Consider the following 22,375-nt stretch of genomic DNA (forward strand, 5'->3'; position numbering starts at 1 on the left):
ACATATTTTAGGCATACTTTTAATAAAATATTTTTTTTGGCCTGTCAAAAGTAAAATGAAAGCGCCCATATGTGTTTTGAATCTGATATTGAGCCAGTGTTATGCATTTTTTTGCTTTTTGCAAATATACATTTTTGTTTTGAACTGAAAATACAATTAATCAACTAGGTACCTAGAGAATAGGTATAAAGAAATAAATAATAAAAAAAAGATTATTTTTACATGGCACTTTGTCGTTGTTTGTACATATTACATTCCAGGGCATGAACTAAAATTCTAATCATTATAAAAGTCGTGTTAATAAGAATTCATAAAAATTGATAATTTTCAATTAAAATGTCAGAATCAAAAAGAAAGTCATGTCTATAATTAGCAATCCTTATTGTTAATATTTTAAATCTTATCACTTGCTTATTACACGTACATAATGTAGTATATAGATACATATCTAATATCTATACTGTTATAACCTATACGTAAAGGGCTGGTAATAATTTAAAAATGGTCTTCAAACATTTTCACCAAAGCAATTCAAAAATTGAAATGATGCGCCTACTTGAAACCATATGATACAGTAGAGCGAGTTTTTCAGTTTGTTTTTCGATATTTCCTATAGGTACATAAGTAACTGTGTTTTTCACTGAGATAATACCTTACATTTATATACCTACAAAACAGGAACATCGTTCTTTCGAGTGGAAAACTGCGAAACTTTTGGTGTATAAGTCCGGAACGAGCGTGTGGTATAGTTTTGCCTTCCGTTTTAGAAACTCTTCCACCATCGTTGTCACGATGACTGAACGACATTCTAACCAACAGAGCGGTGTTGTGATGTCAACTGCCTTCACCACCACACCCCACCCCACTCGAAAATCACCCCAGTCGTTCCACAGGTTTTTGTCGTCTCCGATGCGATCAACTGTAGTTTTTAATTAATTAATTCCGTTCGTCGTATTTACTCGACGGGTCAAGTTCTTTGGCGGGCAGGAACCCACCGCCACTGTCGTAGTCGTTGTCGTAGTAGTAATATATTATTATTATTTTAAGAGCGTCGGGCGGGAAATTATATATTATAATATTTTCAGTCTGTTCAAAATGGTTTTTAATAGCTGGGCGGGTTGTCGTGCGTGTGCGTTTATATTCCTCGAAAGAAGGGGGTACGGGGCGCAAAATAATCTTATTGGCCTCTGCTGCTGCTGTTTCTAGCGGATGCGCCGTAGTCCGGAGGAGAGGAATTTAACGTGACGGTGATTATGCAAATGTACACCGAGTGCCTGCCGTGGCGACTATGCAAATCGGTCGTGCCCATAGGAGATATTGTGTTTTTGTCAGCTGCCGTCAGTATTTAACAAATTATCCAATTAATTAAGTATTATCGTCGCCACTGCGGCCGCACCCTTCCTGTTGCGGAGGTGGGGCTAGTATATCCTCGACGCCGTGGTTGCCGTGTTTTGGTGGTTACACTGTCGTGGACGATGTGTGCCGTGATGATGTCGGCCACAATATATTCCATTCGGATTACTCATAAACCTATTTTTGATATACATATCAGATTAGCGTAGACATGAACTTATACAATATATATAGGTACTACTCACTAGACATAACACAAAAAAAATTCTTACCCGTTGAAAAATTTGTTAATTTAACTTTTAATGTATATTGTATATAGAAAAACGCTTAAAATCCATATTCTTATCTTTTTTTTTGTATTAATTATCTGTCCAAATTGAAACATCTTTACGTATCAATATTAGATAATGTGTAATAGACATGTGTTACATAAAGAATTATAATAAAGGTTCTCATCGAGTAAACAACTAATTCTTATACTTAAATCAACTCAACTAAACTTTAACGAATAAGTAGGCAATATTATACCCCTTATACAGATCTATTTTTTTTTTCGTTTCGAGTTTTCGACATTAAAAGAAATCTCAGCACTAAAAATAAGTTTGCTTAGATTTATAGTAGGTATATCATATCTAAGAAATATGGTGTAGGTCTAGCACTTTTTATTAACATTAATTATTATAGGCGTTAGAAAATATGCGTCTGACGTCATAGAGCCGAAGTTTGAGCGGTGGCGTATGTTTTACTTGTAAACTTGTATAGATTATTAATACAACGATTTTAATTGTTAAAGATATTTTTTTTCCTTTTTTTATGGAACCTTAAATGTTGTTTTTTGTTTATAACACTGGTGTGATTATAATTTTGATATACTTTCTAGTTTTTTCACAGTAGATGACACTATATTATAGTACATTTCATAAAATTTGGTTTATACGGCAATACGATGCGATTCACGAACTCAATAATTTGACTTAATTATAATTATTTATAATTTGTATACAATAAAAAAATCTTTTTTTCTTATTAGATAAAAATAGATATTTACAATCCGTAACTTATATATAACAATAAGTAAATTTGATAGCAGAAAAAAAAACTCGATGGTACATAACATGAATGACATGAGGAGGGAGGCCCACCAGTGTGGATACCCTCTTACATGGGGTAGGGTGTTTAATTTTTTTTAATTAGTGCAGGTCAGAATTCAGGAGATCTCGACACCAGTGTCTTTTTAATCGACATTTGGCATGAATTCACTGGCTAAGTTAGAAATCAATGGATTTGTGTGGTCAACTGTTTTGGTGTGGACATTTTTATAGTGATTTTTAGCTGTTTTAGAAACTGTTTCAATTTTAAGATCTGTATGTAGTGAGAGGTTTGAGACTATGGTGCAGATGTTATTTGGCGAAGGGAAATAGACTGGAAGGCTTGTATAGTACGTATTTGGGAAGGCTTGGCACAGCCCCATATTTGGATGCCATAGGACCAGATAGGTTTTAACATTGATTTGTATATTAATAATTTGTTGTCAATAGAGAATTTGGACCTGAGGATAGGCCGTAGTAGATGAAGTCTGGCGTTAAGAGCCTTTCTTTTAATTTTTAGGTGTGGGCCCCAGGTTAGACGCTTGTTTAAAATTAGACATAAGTAATTGGTTTGAATAAAAATTTCTATTAAATTTTAAATCACACCGTCATCGTTATACACCATATAAAAATACTTAGGATTATGAAAAAAAAATTCTGAAATACTATCATAGGTTATTAAAATCATTGTGTAAAAGTAAATCAAACTATATTTACACGTAAGACATGGGCACACTGATCGGCTCTTTGACGTCACGCGGCTATTCATCAACTCTCATTATCTCATTGAATAATAATTTTTTTTAACTTAAGATTTTTACTAAAACGTTTTTCATTATTTTGACATCAAATACACCAATAAACTTTAAATTTAAAAAAAAGCAATTTAGTGTTGTGATGTCATGTAAGATTTATGTATTCATTTGAAAACCATTTTCTTTCTTTTGATTGCTAGAAAACTATACCTAATATTCATTTTTTTTTTAATTACTAACAATATATTATATTCTTTTGACAAAATAAGTTAAACATTTCTAACGATGAATGACTAATAAGTTAAATGTAAAATACAGTAATAAAAAAAAAACTTATAAAAAATATTATTTTTATTTTTATACTTTACTCATATAATTTGTTTTTAATTAAATTAATTTTTTTCGTTATAAATTACTGTTTTTATATTATGTTTTACATTTATTTTTTGTAGTAATAATACTTTGAAGTAATTTAGTTATTTAATAAGTTAATTAAAGTAAAAAAATGTTTTTTCCTTTGTCATAAATAAATATGTAATATAATATGATAATACAATATAATATAATATATACCTATTTAATTTATAGTATATTACTATTTTCACCTGATATAGGTAGATAAGTTGGTTCTAATTTGAATTTAAAATTTAAAATTATATGAATTTATTTATATAATCATGACTATTACGTTCATTGTAATAATATACATGTACAACATAACTTTTGCTATTTAAATCTAATAAAATATAATAACATATGTGTTTCAGAATAGCACTATTAACTAAAGAAGAATGGACGATTCTTTCACGATGTTATGCAGCTGATTATGGAGTATACTTGTATTTTGGTGAACTTGGAATGTTTACAACATCAAATCCAGGTAATTTATTGAATTTCTGATACAGTTTGTTACAAATGTTTAGATGATGATTTAGTAAAATTTAACCATTTAACTATTCACTATTCAGCCTATACTTTTTTCATCAATAAATGTAGCTTAAGAGAACGCCACACCCGCATGTGTTGTCTCCGTTTATTAACGTATGACAAAGAAAATTTGTGTTCAGCAGTTCCAATTGAATTTTGGCGTATTATAACATAAACGTATGAATATTATCTGTGATTTCACGTGGTTTTATTTTGCAATATTTAAATTTTTAAGCAAGTTATGAGAATTTTTAAACCAATAATATTTTGCTTAAAAATTAAAATATCGTAAAAACACATGAAAGCACATATAATGTTTTTAGGTACCTTTCAATTTAGGCCTAATAATTGTATTATTAAAACGCACAATTGAAACTGCTAAACTCGTATTTTCGATATTGTACCATTGATTATAAAATGTATAATTAGTATTTAATACTAGTATTTATAATCAATGGTTGTACGTTCGTAAGACGGAGACAACACATGTAAGTGTGGCATCCTGTTAATACATAATTTATACATTAAAATCAACCAATATTCATTTAGTAAAATAAAATTATTAAAAGACAATTGTATATTATATAGATCCCTGTGGTTAAATTATTGGAAACAAACTGAGTTACTTATAATAATTAAAATAATAACTTATATAAAACAAATTGTAAATAGCTCTATTTCAAAGTAATGTCTTAAACATTTATATTGTATTATTATTTTTAAAATACCACTGATCTTAAAATCTCTTTTTAATATCTAAAATTTATAATACTCGACACTCGTGTTGGTTTGTTTATTTTAATGAAGTGACGTTGTAAAACCGTTTTGGTTTTTATTGTCTTTTCCTTCATTTCTCATAACATGTAATTATACACTAGAGGTTCGAGTAAGCTGATTGTCGGCCTACCCATCATACCACCCCATAAGGTTGTCTTTCATATTATAAGTATTGTTCTTTGAGATAATTTTATAAAAGTATAATTATACAACAGCAGATAAAAAGTTAAAAATTAAAGTTTGTTTTGTATCAATATATTATACAGTTTGATTATGACAGGTGATTATGATAGGTATAAATAAAATCTGCTGCATTACTGTTATAATCGTACTATTTTAAAATCAAGGAAAAGTAAAATATTTAATCTATAAATTTAAAGAAATATTTGTATTGAGTAATGAGTATTTTGTATTTGCAATAGTATATATAATATTAAACATTCAATTATACTCGTCGTATGGAAGTTATATTCAATCTAAAACTTAAGTAATTTATCTGTTTATCGAAATATACCATAGTATGATGTGGATTTTCTAATTAAATTTTTTTTTTTATTTCTTCTACACCTAGTATATGAACTATTTTTTATTCTCTGCAAAATTCTAGTCAAACCCATTCTAAAAAAAGGAAATTAAGTGTTGGTGGTTTGCATAGCAAAACTTTAAATTTTACAGTTTTTTTTCTTAAATATATCGCCATTAGCAAATTAGTCTAATTTATTAAGAATAGCAGCCAAAGCAAGATGCCCAACGCGCGAGGTAATGTATTTTCATTTGGAACGGTCCCAGAGGAACCAGAAACTTTGGTCCGAGCGTTTCCTTCTACCGTTTTTTTCTCACCACTCTCATTGGACTGGCTCTGTTTTTGCGCCTCGGAATTAATATCGCGCTTTTGTCCCGCCCGCCGAATCCCTGTAGCTTGACTCGAATTTCAATTCCAAATCGGAGGAGGTCATCTTTCTCTTTACACGCGCACACACACACACACACACACACACACACACACACACACACTATACACATTACTAACATAATACACGCAGTGGCAAGAAACTAATTCATTTAAGGGACACGTGGAGTGGTAATGTTTGTATGTATGGTATTGCGCGTGTGAGAAACGTGATGGGAATGCTTGTAAATCATTAAAAGGTCACCTTTGGCTGCACCGAGGGGGTTCCGTAGACGTTATAGCCGGACCCTGTTATCTGGGCCGAAGGCATTGATCATGTTTGTGGTGAATCCAATTAAAGATATGGAACAAGAAATCACAGTTTGCGTTCCAAACAGGGTTGTATATTAATCGGGTCCAAGGACCATTTCACCCTTTGCCCCTCAGTGTGTAGCCGTGTCACGGAGCCGTTAAATCATTCGTAATGTGGCGATTCTGAACTATACATGTGCATGGTATTTATGCCGTGGTTGTCGGTGAAGGGATATGAGAGCCCGCGGACAAAAAAAACTTAATTTGATTTATTGGTATTTCTGGGTTCTACGAGAGCTATCAGCTATAGTGTTTAATTATAATAATTTTCATTGCGTAATGTACATTCCGAATACATACAGTTATAATGATTTACGAATTATTATTATTAGTTATAATATTGTATGAATTTGAATAGCATCGTGTTCCAAGTCTGTGTTAACATGTGACTAGTTTTTTTTTCAAATATTAATTTTTGTTAAATTTTTGGAACTATTGAAATAATTACTTATATATTACTTATATTACTACCTCATATCTATTATGTACACATTTATTTATTTGACAGAGATAATCATAAAGTAGGATTATTTTTTTTCCTTTCTGTTAAAAATTGCGTAACTATTTCAATAGGTATTCTTTGTGCTGATTTTATTATGTTGAGATTTCTAACTAAATAGAAGTAAAATTAAAGTCGTCGTTTCATTTTACTAAGAGAAACAGTTTACTTACGGAAAAGGGTTGATATTACTCCCCCCGTAAAGTAGTTAAATGAAGCGTGTTTTGTTAGTGGTCAGCGAATTGCAGATAACCGAATACGATTCGGTTCATTTGATATAGTCGTTTAAATAGAATCCACTAGAAAGGGGAACCCCCTCACTCCGTCCTTTGGAAAATGATGTAAAACAAACGCAACGTCGAGAAATCAATTTGGATTTCTTGACTTACCAGTTTTTTTTTCTTTTTTTTCCACCCTATATAAAAATACCATCAGTTTAATAGTCGTTCAATATGTTTAACGACCAGTTGGGAAATCCAGGAAACCTCTTTTACCCCCCCCCCTCCCACCAATAAAAACGGTCGTTAAGTATTGGTTTTTTTTTCAGACAAACCTTTTTTCTCCCCTGGACACAAGCAGGTTGAAACGAGGTCCCGACGTGGTTTAATAAATGACAAGGCATTTGTCGCGCTTTTATCCCACTCTGTGCAAAAGGGATAGCTCATCTTGGGACGGGACCCAACGATAATTTGAATCGCCCTAAAATGGGAGAAAAAAATACTAATGACGCGTTTTTAAAGATTAATATATGAAAATATATGTAGAATTTAATTTAATTTTTTTTTTGTTAAGGTTGTGTAGAAACTATCATTAATAACCTTACTCGTTACCTTGTTAAATGAAAAATTTAACGTTTTATTATAGAAATATGTGTACCGTGCCGCCAGAGAAGATTGGACGAGGAAAAAAAGGAACAGTTAAAGTATAATAAAGCAAAAATTTTTATTAAAGTGATTGAAAAAGAATCGCGCGAAAATAGATTCAATGGAATCGACGACAAGGTAAAAATATGATTATAACTCTAGTATAATAATATAAGTTTAATAATTGTTAAATAAATTAAACGTAGCTAGTATGGATTTGACACAGATAGGTAACTACTATTTGTTTTCTCCGTTAAGAACCTGAACCGAGAGCTGTATTATAAATATTTAATATACGTGCAATATTATTTTTGTAGAAATTAGCATTAAGTACAATAATATCGATAATTAAGAAACTATATACAGTTGAATTTACTAAAAGATTTTAGAATAATTTATTAATTAATGTCTAGTTATATTGACAGCGTATAGGATATAATATAAAAACACATAACATACTGATATAGTGGTATATTGTTCGTAAAAAAGCTTATTTCGTTATCGATATGATCGCGCGTGTCGGTTAATCGATTGATTTCCTCCATCACGGCATAATGATAAAGTTGTGTGTCGAAGGAAATAAACAAATAAAAAGGTTTAAAAAAACGAGATAGTTATATTTATATTATTTTGTATAGTATATATTATGTTTATTGAGGTTCGAGCCGAACAGCGCTGCCGCCGGTACCTACCCCATCTTTATAGCGTAATTGGCGATCGTAAAACTTGATAATTTTCTCGTGAGAGCCGGCAAAAAGACTGAGCGACGTGCGGAAAGACATTATAATAATAGGACTCTTCTCTCGGCGCAGACACTGATGGTGAATATTCCGGTAATAAAGCCATCGCGCCAGAGATGTATGCACTATTATATTATTGTATAAGGAGGCTGTTGCTGCACCATTCGCGTCTGTAATCATGTGCCAAATCGTAAACTTCCCATTTACACACATATACATATTAAGACCATAACTGTGGCATTATAATTACCTGAACCCCGGCAAACAAATCAGAACAAGTACCTACAATAAAGTCGGACGTTAAATCCCGTCGGAGCGCCGGAGACAAGGACGGGCAAAACGAATAAAAAAAACCAAATACAAATATAAAATACATCCTCGGGGCGTATGTGTGCGCGTCTGGACCGTCAAAATAATTACTGTTGTGGTTTACGACCCCGTGCCCACATTGGAGGCTGTATAGACAGGAGGGTTTTCCACTCGTGGAGATAGGTCCGTTTCTTTATTTTTATTTCCCCTCATCTGTCTGTTGCTCACCTCACACTTTGACCGAGCTCAATACTACTCCGCAAAATGGTGTGATGGACGTCCACCGCAGATAGAGATTACTAGATACAATAATATTTCCCCAAGTGTAAGAATAGTCACGACATTAATAATTTCGAATAGAAAATTAGTTGTAATAGTGACGTTATTTTGGACCTTCTTATCGAATATTGTTATTTAACTAAAAAAGATTGTAACATATTTTTGCGTTTTGATATTCATCTAAAATGGTCATCTCTTATCCGTGTAGTAGTTACCTAGTTGTTTGGTTCACACAACTGCTATTTTTTTCAACATAAATAATTATAATTGCTTTAGTCAATTGCTTTAACTCTTTGATGACTGCGGCTCTTCTTTACCTTTCTCAAAAAATATGGAAATATTTTTTTTGTTAAATTTTTTCAGTTATTATGCTACTTTATTTATCGTGCTACTTCTTATTACTTATTTTTAAATGTCAAAACAAATAATACAAATGTATATTATACTTTGTGTTAATGAATTTGAATTTTGAACAAAATACAATAAAATTAAATATTGTTTTAAATTTTTATAAATATATATTATTTTCCCCAATGAAATAATTTTCAAAAATATTATGCACGTGGAATAAAAACTATCGTTTTATTTTAAGAAATATATTATAGTTTTTCACGGTTATGTAGACAGTTTTAAACAATTTACCCTGTAGTGCATCGACACCTGCCATCTCTACATTAACTATTTAGGTCCACACTGTCAAAACAGAAAATTATAAGTTTGAAACAAGAGGATTAGGATTTTCGAAGACGTTTAAATAATTCCCCTATGTACCTATTGTATAATACCTACTTATATAATTTATGTAGCCATCGCACATTTATACATTTATTATTATTAGGTGTTATTAATTGTTGCTTTTCATTGGGGTTTCTACGTACACTCTCAGTGTTTAATTTGTGTTAGTTTTTTTTTCTTTAAGACCAGCTAACTCGCCACGCAGCCATAAATATCGATACTGATTCCCCCAATTAAGCTCTAAACAAAATAAATAAAACCGAAGCATAGTAATTAACCCATAGGTTCTGTATGTTATAATCATCAGGTTGGGTGAAAAATAATTGTTCCAATAAAATGTATAAATCCTGCTTCTGAGGCAGAAGCAGCATCGGCAGTATCTTTTTGGAATCGGGCGGGTTGCAGCTTGCGGCTGTTACGCCTTCCTGGTTTTGAAGTGAATATATTTAATAACTAGATGTGTGTATAAAATATATAATATGTTATGATGAGAATATTTTCTCTGCGCGTACCTGTCGTCTTCGTTGATATAATTTTTTCAATATTTTTTTACGCCTTGGTTATACTTAGTTCTGATAGGAATCGACAGGAACAGAAGCAGGAAATCTTTTTTTTCTCACAGCGATTAAAAATAATTTGTTACCTATGGGAATAATAATTGCTGTGTTTATTTTGCCATATTTGTTTTCGAGTTTATTTAATATTTAATATTTATAGTTTATATTTGTCTGTACACAACTATAATTAATGAGTGATGACACACTGGCGTGGTGTAATTCAAAGACAAATTCACGTATTCGTACTTGGTATACCATCATTCGAGTTAGGTTTTAATTTTACCTATTCTGCTTTAAGAATGGTATAGCTATCCAGTGTTCAATGACTGATTAATATTGACTTAAATAACTGTTGACGGTTATTGTGTATGAATTAAAATATATGATTAAATATAACGCTAAAAAAAATACACAAACGTAGGTACAAGTATTTAGATTGATCCAAATTACCCACAACTTATTGATTGACGGAATAATCATCGTAGTATGTATTAATATACTACCATTATATAATAATCGTACGTATTATAGTATTTATATTCTATGATATTTATGTCATTGTATATTTGTACAGTTTCTGAGTACGTGTGAAATTGTTTTTGTTTTTACACGACTCGTATAATATGAGAATATATCAGAAGTATTTATAATCATGTGTAATATGTAGTAATTTAAAAAGTAAAGACGATGAAGAGGAAAAAAATAAAGCGAGAAATGAATTTTCCATTATTTTAACATGGTACCTATGTTTGTTATCGTGTTTTATTTATGATCAATAAGTGTTGGTGTGGTAGATGAGAAATAAAATGATAATTCATGCACTTTTTACATTACTTACATGACGGCCGCGGTGGCTTCAGCAGTGCCTAGAACATCGTTTTTGTAGGTTCAAAATATATTAGCCAATGATTTCTTGTTCGTTGATTTGCAGACTACCGTTACAGAATCTATTGTTTTTTGTTTCGGTCGCCGAGGTGGTAATTTTCAGGATTTTCATCTTAATGCTGCCTTCTGTCCACGTGTGTGTGTGTGTGTGTGTCAAGCGGTATGTGTAATAAATTGTCTGTCATTTTACCAGCACTAGCGAATAATCGAAAGGGTCTGATACAAAGGCACAGACCGTAATAATTAGGAATGTCGTGTGTATGTATAATATACCGATAGGGCGTGATTTTATCTCAGCTCGTAAAATATGACTATATACGACTTTATTACCGACCCGTGTATACATATATTACCCCCTATAACTTAGTCATGCCGCCGCACTGGTGACGTGCCAGTATATACGAGATACATACGCATATTATACATGTAGATATATTATTTGCATACCAACTGCAGCTTTGGAAAACAGTTTCAAGATGTTTTTGTGTCGCCGAATGATATTTAAAATACTAAATTGTGCGTTCGGTTCACAGGATGAGTTATGGGGCAACTGTTCGAAGAAAATTAAACTGGATACGGCGTGCCTTAACGGCACTAGTGCCTCCGCAACGGCCGCCGCTCCCACGCACGTCAACAACGGCGCATTAGAGTTGGGAATCAGAAGGAGTGCTCGAAACCGAAGGCCTAGGGGTGAACTGATCGTGGTTTCTTCCAACGACACATTGCTTGATCTCAAGATGAAGGTAAGCCGATTATGATAACTGTCGTATTTTTTGTTGCACACTGCACGGTTGTTAATTATGTAAACCGCGGAAAACTTGTCGTGTTTAGTAATAAAACACCACTGCAACGGAATTGAGTCATCCGTACGATTATTGTCTGCGTGACATGGAACAAAAAATGTGTGTACTTAGCAGATAATAATAAAAATTCAACTAAAATCGTTAAATCTGCATATTTTGTTTGCTACACAATTAGCAGGTATTTAAAAACCCTAGCCCACTAAACCTCTCTAAAGATAACTGACCGTTATCGACTTATACGATCATTGACTAAGGTACAATATAACATATACCATAACGTCCATAAAATACTGTGACCACAAAAAAAATCTTAAAAAAAAATATAAAAAAAAACATGTAGGTAACCTGCGATTTTTCACAGTACAGTAATGACAGTATATTATGCCCATTTAAAATTGATATTTTCCCAAAAATCTAATATTATCTCTAGTATCTATTATATCTATTTGTACTTTGATAATATATACATACCTAATATAATATATTATATATCTGTATTAATTTTGTATATAACATATTATAGTAATACGTATTATAAATATTATTTTTCCGTAAGAAGATTGAGTGGCCATAATATGGTTCTATATACTCTCAAATTATATAATATGATTTTAATGGTGTATTATGTAATTTATTTTGACGAGTGTACCTAATTAAATAAAATATCAGACGTAGAATAAAGTCTTAAACAATATAGTAACATTAGGCCTTAAAGTTCAAGGTTTCCTGACGTTATTTTACAAGTGGCTAAAAAAACTTGTTTTAATGCATCTTTACAATCTATAACATTTTATAGGAAAAAAGTGGATACATTTTACTTAACTTTAATCATAAAATAATTGATTAATAGTTATTACTTATTATTATTACCATTAAACTAAAATGCATACTTGTGAGTTGTGATAACGTTATTATATACTTATGATTCTCAATCACAGAAAATGTATTACATATTTGCGTGTGTGTGTGTGTGTCGTATACATTACAATTTAATTTGACAAGAGTAATTTAAACCGGACAAGACCGGTTTAAAGTTTTTACGATGGTATATTACTTTTATAAAATTCCAACAATTGCAATAATGATTTTGTTTTATTATTTTATTGTTTATTTTATTTGTCTATACTCTCTATATAGTATATTATGCATACATAATATAGTACAATATCGAAACAACGTATTTACATTTTGGATGTATACCATGTACCCAATATATATATTAATCATTATTTATCAAAAGATTTATTAATAATTGGTATTTAAACAACACATACTACGAAAATGATCAAGGAATCAAAATAACATACAAGAGTTTCAATACTTCTAATAAATAAAATAAATAAAACTTATAAAAAGTTTGTTTATATACAATTTGAATTCTGCTAAAATGGACATTATGTGTGCAGATAACAACTCCTATTATAATCTATATTAAATATTCAGGCAAAGTTATTTTGAAAGATTAGAATGAATACCAACACTGACACATGTAAGCTAAAACTTAGTCCTTAGTTATTATATTAGACGTGTTTTCACACATACTTCAACCCATTTCATCTTCACCATTTTCTCAGTAAAGTCAGTTGGTTAAAACTTGACAGCTTTGAACATTTCAAAACTTCAGGCTTAATGCAACTGTGTCGTAGAATCCTGTCGGAGACTTGTTCGCGTGAGTGTGTGGCTGACATTCTAAAGTCAATAATATTGTTGTTTAAACTACGCCCAAGTGTGGTATAATTTTTTTTTCTTTCGAATTTGAATTTTAACTTTTCTGTTACAGATAGATCTTTCGAGTTACCTTCGCGTTATGGTTTTACGATAAATGTGTTATTAATTTCGTCAAACTTAAAACTATTTATTGAACGCGGAATAGATTTAAATGGCTTGCCGCTATAAGGTTGTAATAATTATTACGGTTTCAGAAATTTAAAGGTGCGATGCGAGAATATGTTATACATATTGTATTATTGTGGGAGATATATGATCCGTGTGCGGATGGCTTTATATATTATAAATATTCTTTATGTGTGCTCGGCCAACCCACAATATAGTCTAAGTCGTCGTGGTGAATATTTATATTATTATTGTGTTGTTATCCTATAATATATATTGAGTCATTAAAAACACGGGGCGAACTCGCGCAGACTGCAGCCGGAGCCACAGTGCTGCAGGACGCCCTGGGGCAGAATATTTCGCGACGCGCTGGTGGCGTTTAACTGCCGCCGTCGCAATCTCTGTTTTTTATGTTGATTTTCCCTTCCTCTTGCCATCTACCACCACCACCAACACATCACCTCGACTGAAACAATTGTTTTTTACGACTCGCACTTATTATGAGTGGCGTAGAACGGCAAATGGAAAACGCGAGCAATGTAACCACTTTAACGCGACCGCAGTGATTACCGCGTCGAAGAAAACGTTAAATTATGTTATCGAATATCGACTAGAACCGGCGATGATATTATTTGATTATCGTTCGTCGATGTTGGCCACATACCGATAGTGTTGTTTAATAATTGAAAGGGTCTGTGGTTAAAGGTGTTAACTGAAATTTTTTTTAAAACCGTTATTATTATACAAAATGACGCATCATGACGTATTACATAGGCTATACAAATATCAGAACAAAATAACATATTATATTTGTAGAGATATCAAAATGATAAAGGTGTTATTTATACAATCTGTCGTTCTTGTTTTGTGGATTAAGGTGTTTTTATCTGTTATATTAACAGATAAAATTTATAAAATTTCAGAGTGTTGTTTATGATTTTAAAATACATAATTTTTGTTTTCAAAGATTTCTTAGTATTTGAACAGTTAAAACTTAAAAAGTTCCAAAAATTTATATAATTAAACCACTAAAACTGTCCTCCTGAATAATTTCAAAATTGTGAGTTATCACCTTTATCCACTGACCCCTTCAATTGTATTAAATATTTTAATATGCATTCCGAAATGTTTACAGTCTGCAGTCGTCCGTTGATAGATTGTAGGCGATGTGGTTGTAATTTTATTCGAATTAAGAAGCAGTTTTAAATTTGATACGAGAATAAGTGTTAATAAGTTCAGGTTATAATTTTTTGTCTAACGGATATACGTCATACGTCAAAGCCCAATGCTAATATAAAACTAGGTAGGTACCATTATATTGTGGCATATATTACACTATTACCACTATTAACTATAGGTACTTAAACTGTAAACGCTATGAGTGAAACAATATAGCTTTAAATTCTGATATATTAAAACCGATATTATTTAAATTAAACATAATAGGTATATAATATACTATATTATGTAATAAACTTAAATGTTCAGACAGGCTGTAATGCTAAAAAAAATGTATTGGATCAGGTGTGTTGATCGTGTGACATAAACGTAGCACGCTACTCGATATTTTCCATTTCGAAGAAAATGTATTAATAAGGAACTTTTAATTGTATAATATATATATACCTAGTGGGAATTAGCTAACTTTTACATTTTATTCGATTCTATATAGTGATAAACAAAGCATTACACAAAATCGGTTAGAAAATAAAAATATCTGTACCCATTCGAAAAACATAATATTTATATTAAATAAGTATTTCTATTCTTAAACGAACGTATTTTTTGTTGACAACAACCACTACTTTTCTATTTGAAAGAATTTCTCCTGTTGTACCTAGTGAAGTTGTAGTTATAAGAATATTTTGATAATATCAATAATTATCAATCGGTTTTTAAGATATATCTGAGCGTTATATTTATTTTTCAATTAATGTCAACTTAAACCTAAATTGTAATTTAAAAATTAAATTTGAATAATTTGAAGTATATGATTATGAGCTTATATACTCAATAATAAAATATTTTTGAACATTTTAGTTACTTTATGTTCGGAAAAGTGTATCGTAAGCCCAATTTGATCTAGTCAAAAAACGAATGATATCTATTTTGTTGAATAAATTATTCACAATTATGTTTGTTTAAATCGACTAAGTATAATTTCAAATTTATTTTAATCGTTTCTAATATTTACAAAGACGTTAACTGTAATTACTCTGCTCGGACCGTCTTAATTGGTATAATTTATAAGAACGTTATCAACTGAGCGGGTAATCCGCCGGAGACAAATCCGTTTGAGGGATGCAAATGTCGAGTGAGCAAATGGTAATAGTGTTAGGAGGGTGTAGTATGTGTATTTAAGCGCCGAATTCGTTATCATAACTGCTGCTGCTACTGCTCGGACCCTTAGCAGTTGACTGTTGAGGGAGGAGCGGGGGAAGAGGAAATATTAATGACGTCAGGCTGGACCAAAGGACGACAAAAAACAGTTTACCGTTCTATTATTAATCTAGAACATTCAGATGAAGGTTAGGAGAGGGTTAAATGACCGTAAGTGCTGGCCCCGACAGCAAAACCCCCTAAGGCCGAATAGCTTTTTACTGTGAAGAAGTCACCCTTTCCTTCTATCTCGCCCTCTCGCTCTTACCAATGCACCGTCTCATCCCTCTCACATCCAATCTCCACTCGGTATATCTTTAATCATAATTCAAAGGTTTTACACACAGTGTGTATATACGAGAGAGTGTATCGGACACCGGGCGGACGTGATTAACTGCTCTGCGAAATTGTAACTGTGTGTTAGAGTGTGAACTTTACCCGAGAGAACTTTCCCACCCTCTGAGCTAAATTGGCTGGACATTGGATAACTCAGAACCCTTTTCTTTTTTTCGCTTATAAACTTGATGCAACACACTAAACTTATTCATTCGATTTTTTTTACCATCGTATTTTGTTTGACGTTTTAATCGTTGCCGTGTGAACTTTTCAAATGTCATTTTTCGTATGCTATTCGGTTGACATGCGCGTATTATTCATGTGTTTTTTTATACACGTGGCATAGGATTTTTCACGACGCCAATCATTTAACTATAAATTCATAACAATAAAATATACTTACGGAGAAAACAAACTGACCAGAGTTAATTTAGCTGCACCTGCGATCGCTTGACCGCTGACATTGATTGACTGATACATTTTGAAAATATAGGAAATCAAAATCTACAGACCTTTTATCCTGCCTCGGGATTATTTTAATTGCACCCCCAACAGTATAAATATAACCTTTTGTCAAGACTAGCCTTGGGACAAATGTCATCCACTATAATTCTGTATACTGTCTTAACAAATATCAATTGGGGTGGAATATTAATCACTATAAGTTTTGTTTGTTTTTTTTTTTGTGTGTTTAATGTTATCTTATTTTCTTTAATTATTTGCACAGAAGTATATTTATTATTTAGTATAGTTAATGAAATAATATTATATTTTATCACGAGTTCCTATACTTAGTCATGATTAATATGTGTCAGTGATAATGATAGTTATTTTATAGGTACATATTGTTAATTGACAAAAAAATTACATTTTATAATAAACTGTGAAACGAGTTTATGAACGGTGATTTAAATGTTGACGTTTTGTGTTCGCAGATCATGGGTGCATTCAACGTCATGCCCAATGATCAGCATCTGAAAACAGCAGAAGGTGTTAGGTTGGATGATAATGAAGCTACATTGGCTGACCTAGAAATTCTACCCGATACATTAATTTTAGCAAAGGTAAGTAAAATTTATTGAACAATTATCAGAAATATTTCTATTTAAACTTTATTGTTAAGATAAATTTATTAAAAAAACATACCTAACTAGGTTATTATAAATAATATATATAAGTATTTATTATATTGTTTATAAATAATAATTAATAATATACACCTGTGTTGGTAGTATTTATTGTGTTTATGATATACCTTTAAATAACTTCTTTACAGTATCACCTAGAAATGGCTAGAATCAATAACCCACTTTTATGAGCTCTAATCTAGAATGAATGTTAACGACAAAGATAATAATAATAAATTAAACATAATTGTAAAATTAAAATATTCCTTATTAATTTGGTTATACCGTAATAATAAATTGTCATTAGGTACTTATTACTTCGAGATGGTTAAGGCTATATTTTTACTGTAGATGCTGAAAAGGTAAATAACATTTAAAGCATTTTAGTGAAATATGAACTAGGTTATGTTTTGAACTGAAATATTGCCATTCTGCTAACAGTATTTGGACTAAAAGTAAATAGTTATTTCCATGTATTCTGTGTGTGGTTTGAGGATAGTATTGGAATATATTTTGTAAAGTATTTTTTAAAAAAGATTTCCCGGTGTAGTGAATGGTTGCCACAGATAGAGTTAAGCTCCTCTCGAACTGACCAGGAGAATTACTGTATTTATTGACCTTTCTGCTCCTTAAATGTTGACAATGATTTATGTGTCCTCTGAAATATAAGTATTTTTTTTTATACAACAAATACCCACTATCAAATAATCTCCAACCAACTTTATTGTAAGCTTAACGAGATTCAAATTTAAATTTTACATGAACATCAAACAAGTATCATAAATATATTTTATATTTAAATTAGTTATGTCAATGTATGCGATTAAAATTAAATGGTTTATATAGGTTACTAGTTTTAAAAATATAGTGTAGTTTTAATGCATATATGCATACGTATGCGTATTCACATCACACATGCACATTTTTTATCTATGACACTTAAAATATGAAATGATAATTTATCCATAAAAAAAAACCTAGTAAGGAAACACTCTATAAACACTCTATAGGAGCATCATGATATCTTCCTGGTTTCTATATCTACGTAATTAATTAGATAAACATTATTTAACCAATACATCTATGCTATATTTCAATTTCACATAACAAAATCAAATTTGCAATATGTTCAAATTGGTATAGTTTAAACATAGCAAGTGCTAAGAACGGGATGTATGTAGTATAATATAACGGAAGCACTATCTCACTCAGCTTGGCAATAACATAATATAACTAAAAGCTCGAAGTTATTAATTATCATTTATAGGTAAATGTAAGTAGCTGTATGGTAGATGTATGAACGCGTTTTAATTAAATTATCTGTGCATCCTGAAGTTTGGTTAAAAAAAATCAACTATTTAGTTCGTGGTAGCCATTGGTACAATTTCAGTTTTTGACTTGGAAGGGCTACATATTTTAATAAAACAGACCCGTGGGGCTATGCGCCCCATTTCCCATGTTTTGGATACCTATAAAATATATTACGTTGTGTAATATAATATATCATAATGTATTTATTATTAAAATAGGAAACAGTGTAAAACTAAAAACAAAGTCCTTTCAATCCCAGACTGTGTTAAAAACAAATTATTGAATTAATAAACCGATAAGCAATAGTGTTATGAATAGTAAAGGCGGGGATTGAAATACAAGTATTTAACATCATGACTGGGGCTGTTGTATAAATCAATATCAATTCTAAAAACACACTAATAATAGATAATGTACCCATTATTAATTCGTAATACTATATAATTTTAAACTTACATTATGTGCTGTGTATCAATTATAAATTGTTGTTTAAACTTTGGAAAATAATATTTTCCAACAACGTTTACTCTATAGATTAGATCATTAATGGAGGATTTAATACTTCAATTATAATAGACATTTTTGGAAGTGCTAAGCCACCCCTTCATGTTCTCCGACTAAATTGCGCCTATAGTGGTAGCAGTAGTCGTTTAAGTCGGGATTGGCTGTCATAAGCGGGCACCCACATCAAATTTTGGGCCACTGTACTAAATGTTTTTGGGGCCCTATACAAAACTTTGGGCACTTCCAATAAAATGCAATCCTTTACAAGCGATACCACTATACGAGTGTCCGATACACAATTTCTACAGCACTTGTGGCCGCGTAAATATTATAATATTAAAACATTTATATTAGAAAATATTATTTGATATAAAATATGTATTTTTATAAATATTTCAAAAATTACAAACTCATTTTAACGGGCCCTTAAAATAGCCGTGCCCCTATACGCCATGTCCTTTGTGGGGCCCTGGTCATAAGCATAACGTTTATCGTGTTGATAATTGATATTATTATTATTATTACTATTATTATTATTATTATTATTATTATTATTAAGTGTATATATACTGTATACAAATCCAAAACCTAGTTTCATACAAAGTTTATAAGAGTGTAAAATAGTATTATTTTGTTGTTTTCGAATGGTTTGTCTAGAAATAAGGTTTTTTTAATTGCGCTCTTCGACGCCATCACAATACAATTACTCATGTATATAATACATATAATATTACATGCGTCGAAAATCGGTTGCGGTACACCACCGCAATTTATCGCGCACACCGATTATATTATAATGGATGACTTGCACGTCAAATGATTCGTGAACACCACACTCCGGCAATTCACCTGCACAACCCAAAGCACACAGTGCTATTACGTCTTTTAATAAATATTCAACAGTCCGGGTATTGCAGATGATGTGTGTTGTTTCGAAACAAAAAAAAAAGTTTAAGGTAGATTATGTCCATGGGTACTTATATTTAATATAATAACGATCGAGTTGATCTGTCGGCAGCTGAATTGAATGGGTTCCGATTGAAATAAACTATTTACTTAGGATTTTTTTTCACCGACGGCGACGCGTTTTCGTCTTCCGTTATTTTTTCTGTGTACCTACTGAAACGCGATCGTGTCTGGTACCCGAGACACGTGCTCCGTGAATTACCAGGTTAGTTTTTTTTTCGTTCGTCTCCGGAATCCCCGAGCATAATAATTGCCCGGTGCTCCATTTACTTTGGTGTGTATATGTTTTTTCCTTCCAATCGTTTCACTGCCGGCCGGCCATCACCTGCCTTTAACAAACAATAATAATAATTCGTGGCATTTACCTTCCCTTTTTTTTATCACTCGTACCAAATTTATGTATTCAAATTATATGTATACATTTGTTTGTTTACACCGTCATTGGACGACAAGTATCTTATTATAATATTATATAATTGATATTTTACGTATTCCGTTCTTACGAAAAAAACCTATCCAAGTCAATGTTTCGCTTTTCTACAAACTAAATTACTATGATACTTGTGGTATAATATTATATGTTGTTAATATTTTTCCATTTTCACATTGATTAATGCGTTTTCAAAAATTTTAATTACCTAAAAGTAAACAGTTAAATGCCATTTATCAATTTGCTTATTTCAGATTTTTCTAGTTTGTTTCTTGTCAGATAAACTTATAGATGGCCGTTAACGTTTTCAGTATATTGGTTAAAATCAACAGCATTATATTATGTATATGTTGCAATCGTTTTGAGATTTCATAAAAAAAAAAATATATGTGTACCGTATTACAAAACCGTCGGGGGCTTACGATTTCGACGTTAATGACCTGATCGCGAGAGCTTCATAAAATATTTTGACGTCTTTGTATATACCGTGACGTATTTCGTGTCTCCCGGGACGCCTTGAGGGTCCGATGAACGATCGCGGTGGTATCCCATGTCTGTACTGTGCACGTGACGAGGAGGTAAAGGGGACAATGGCCTTTTTTTCGAAGAAGGTATACACACGCGCGCGTGTGGATGCTCGGAAAGCACCGATCAACCTACCGAATACCGCGTAACGGGTTGACACCACATGCATACGTAGGGCGCTTTCGCTCTTCCGAATAAACTATCTCTCTTTCTCTCTCTTCGTATGTGTATATATATTATATCAGCAGTTTGATCCCGAAAAACGGTACATGTGCGTCCAGACCTCCAGGCTCGTTCCCACGGCGTCGACTTGTCACCCATATATATATATACGTGCATGTACACATGTGTTATCGTCGTGATAATATATGAAGTGTAGAATACAAAACCGTTCACGCATCGGCGCCATGTGTACGGCGCGCGCATATATATATACCCTCCGAGTGTGTGTATACTGCGCGCCGAAAGCGAGGAGCAATGATAATATTTAATTATAATATTAGATAGGAAAAAAAATAAAAATTACTTAACAACAACCCTTAGACTGCCGGGGTAAATCGTCTAATGGGTTAATGAAACGATGACTACACCGCCCACGAGAGGTGTGCTCGCGTGGTGGTTTCTTCTTAAACGTTTTTTCCGTCATCTGTATAATAATATTATAGATCCCTCGACGGCTTGTACGAAATATTAAATTGGCCGTGTCTAATTGAAAATTATTTAAATTGCCGTTTTTTTTCTATTCATAATAATATGAAGTTATCATCGCATCCCGCGCGCCGCCAGAGCAGAGAGACCACACATACGCGATATTAATACTTAATAATATTATGTAGTCTACTTTATAAGCAGTATCGGAACTGTAAGTCACCATATGGGAATACTTTATTTTACTAATAGGCTTGCAAAAAAAAAATTGCTTATGCGTTTTTTTCATTACAGTAACGTCCATGTTAACTTCATTTATACATCTACGTACTATGCGTGGCGAAGTATAGTACCGGGTTTTTTTTGTTTAAATATAATATAATAGCGATCAATTTTAAATATTGGTAATATAATGAGGTCTGGACTGGTGTGATATTTATACACGCATCAGTCAACATAATATATCATCATAGATAAATGTATTA

At 31.8% G+C, this 22,375-nt stretch overlaps 1 protein-coding gene across 1 annotated transcript in view; it reads left to right on the top strand.

The window, feature by feature from the left end:
• Positions 1–22,375, top strand: part of LOC100169183 (ubiquitin carboxyl-terminal hydrolase 48) — a 42,409-nt gene that overhangs the window by 15,136 nt on the left and 4,898 nt on the right. The window contains exons 13-16 of the mRNA XM_001942601.5: positions 3,964–4,076; positions 7,525–7,661; positions 11,562–11,771; positions 17,315–17,443. Of these exons, the coding sequence (XP_001942636.2) occupies positions 3,964–4,076; positions 7,525–7,661; positions 11,562–11,771; positions 17,315–17,443 (589 nt within the window). The remainder of the gene's footprint in view (positions 1–3,963; positions 4,077–7,524; positions 7,662–11,561; positions 11,772–17,314; positions 17,444–22,375) is intronic.

This window comes from Acyrthosiphon pisum, chromosome A1 (assembly GCF_005508785.2).
Source record: "Acyrthosiphon pisum isolate AL4f chromosome A1, pea_aphid_22Mar2018_4r6ur, whole genome shotgun sequence".
NCBI lineage: Eukaryota > Metazoa > Arthropoda > Insecta > Hemiptera > Aphididae > Acyrthosiphon > Acyrthosiphon pisum.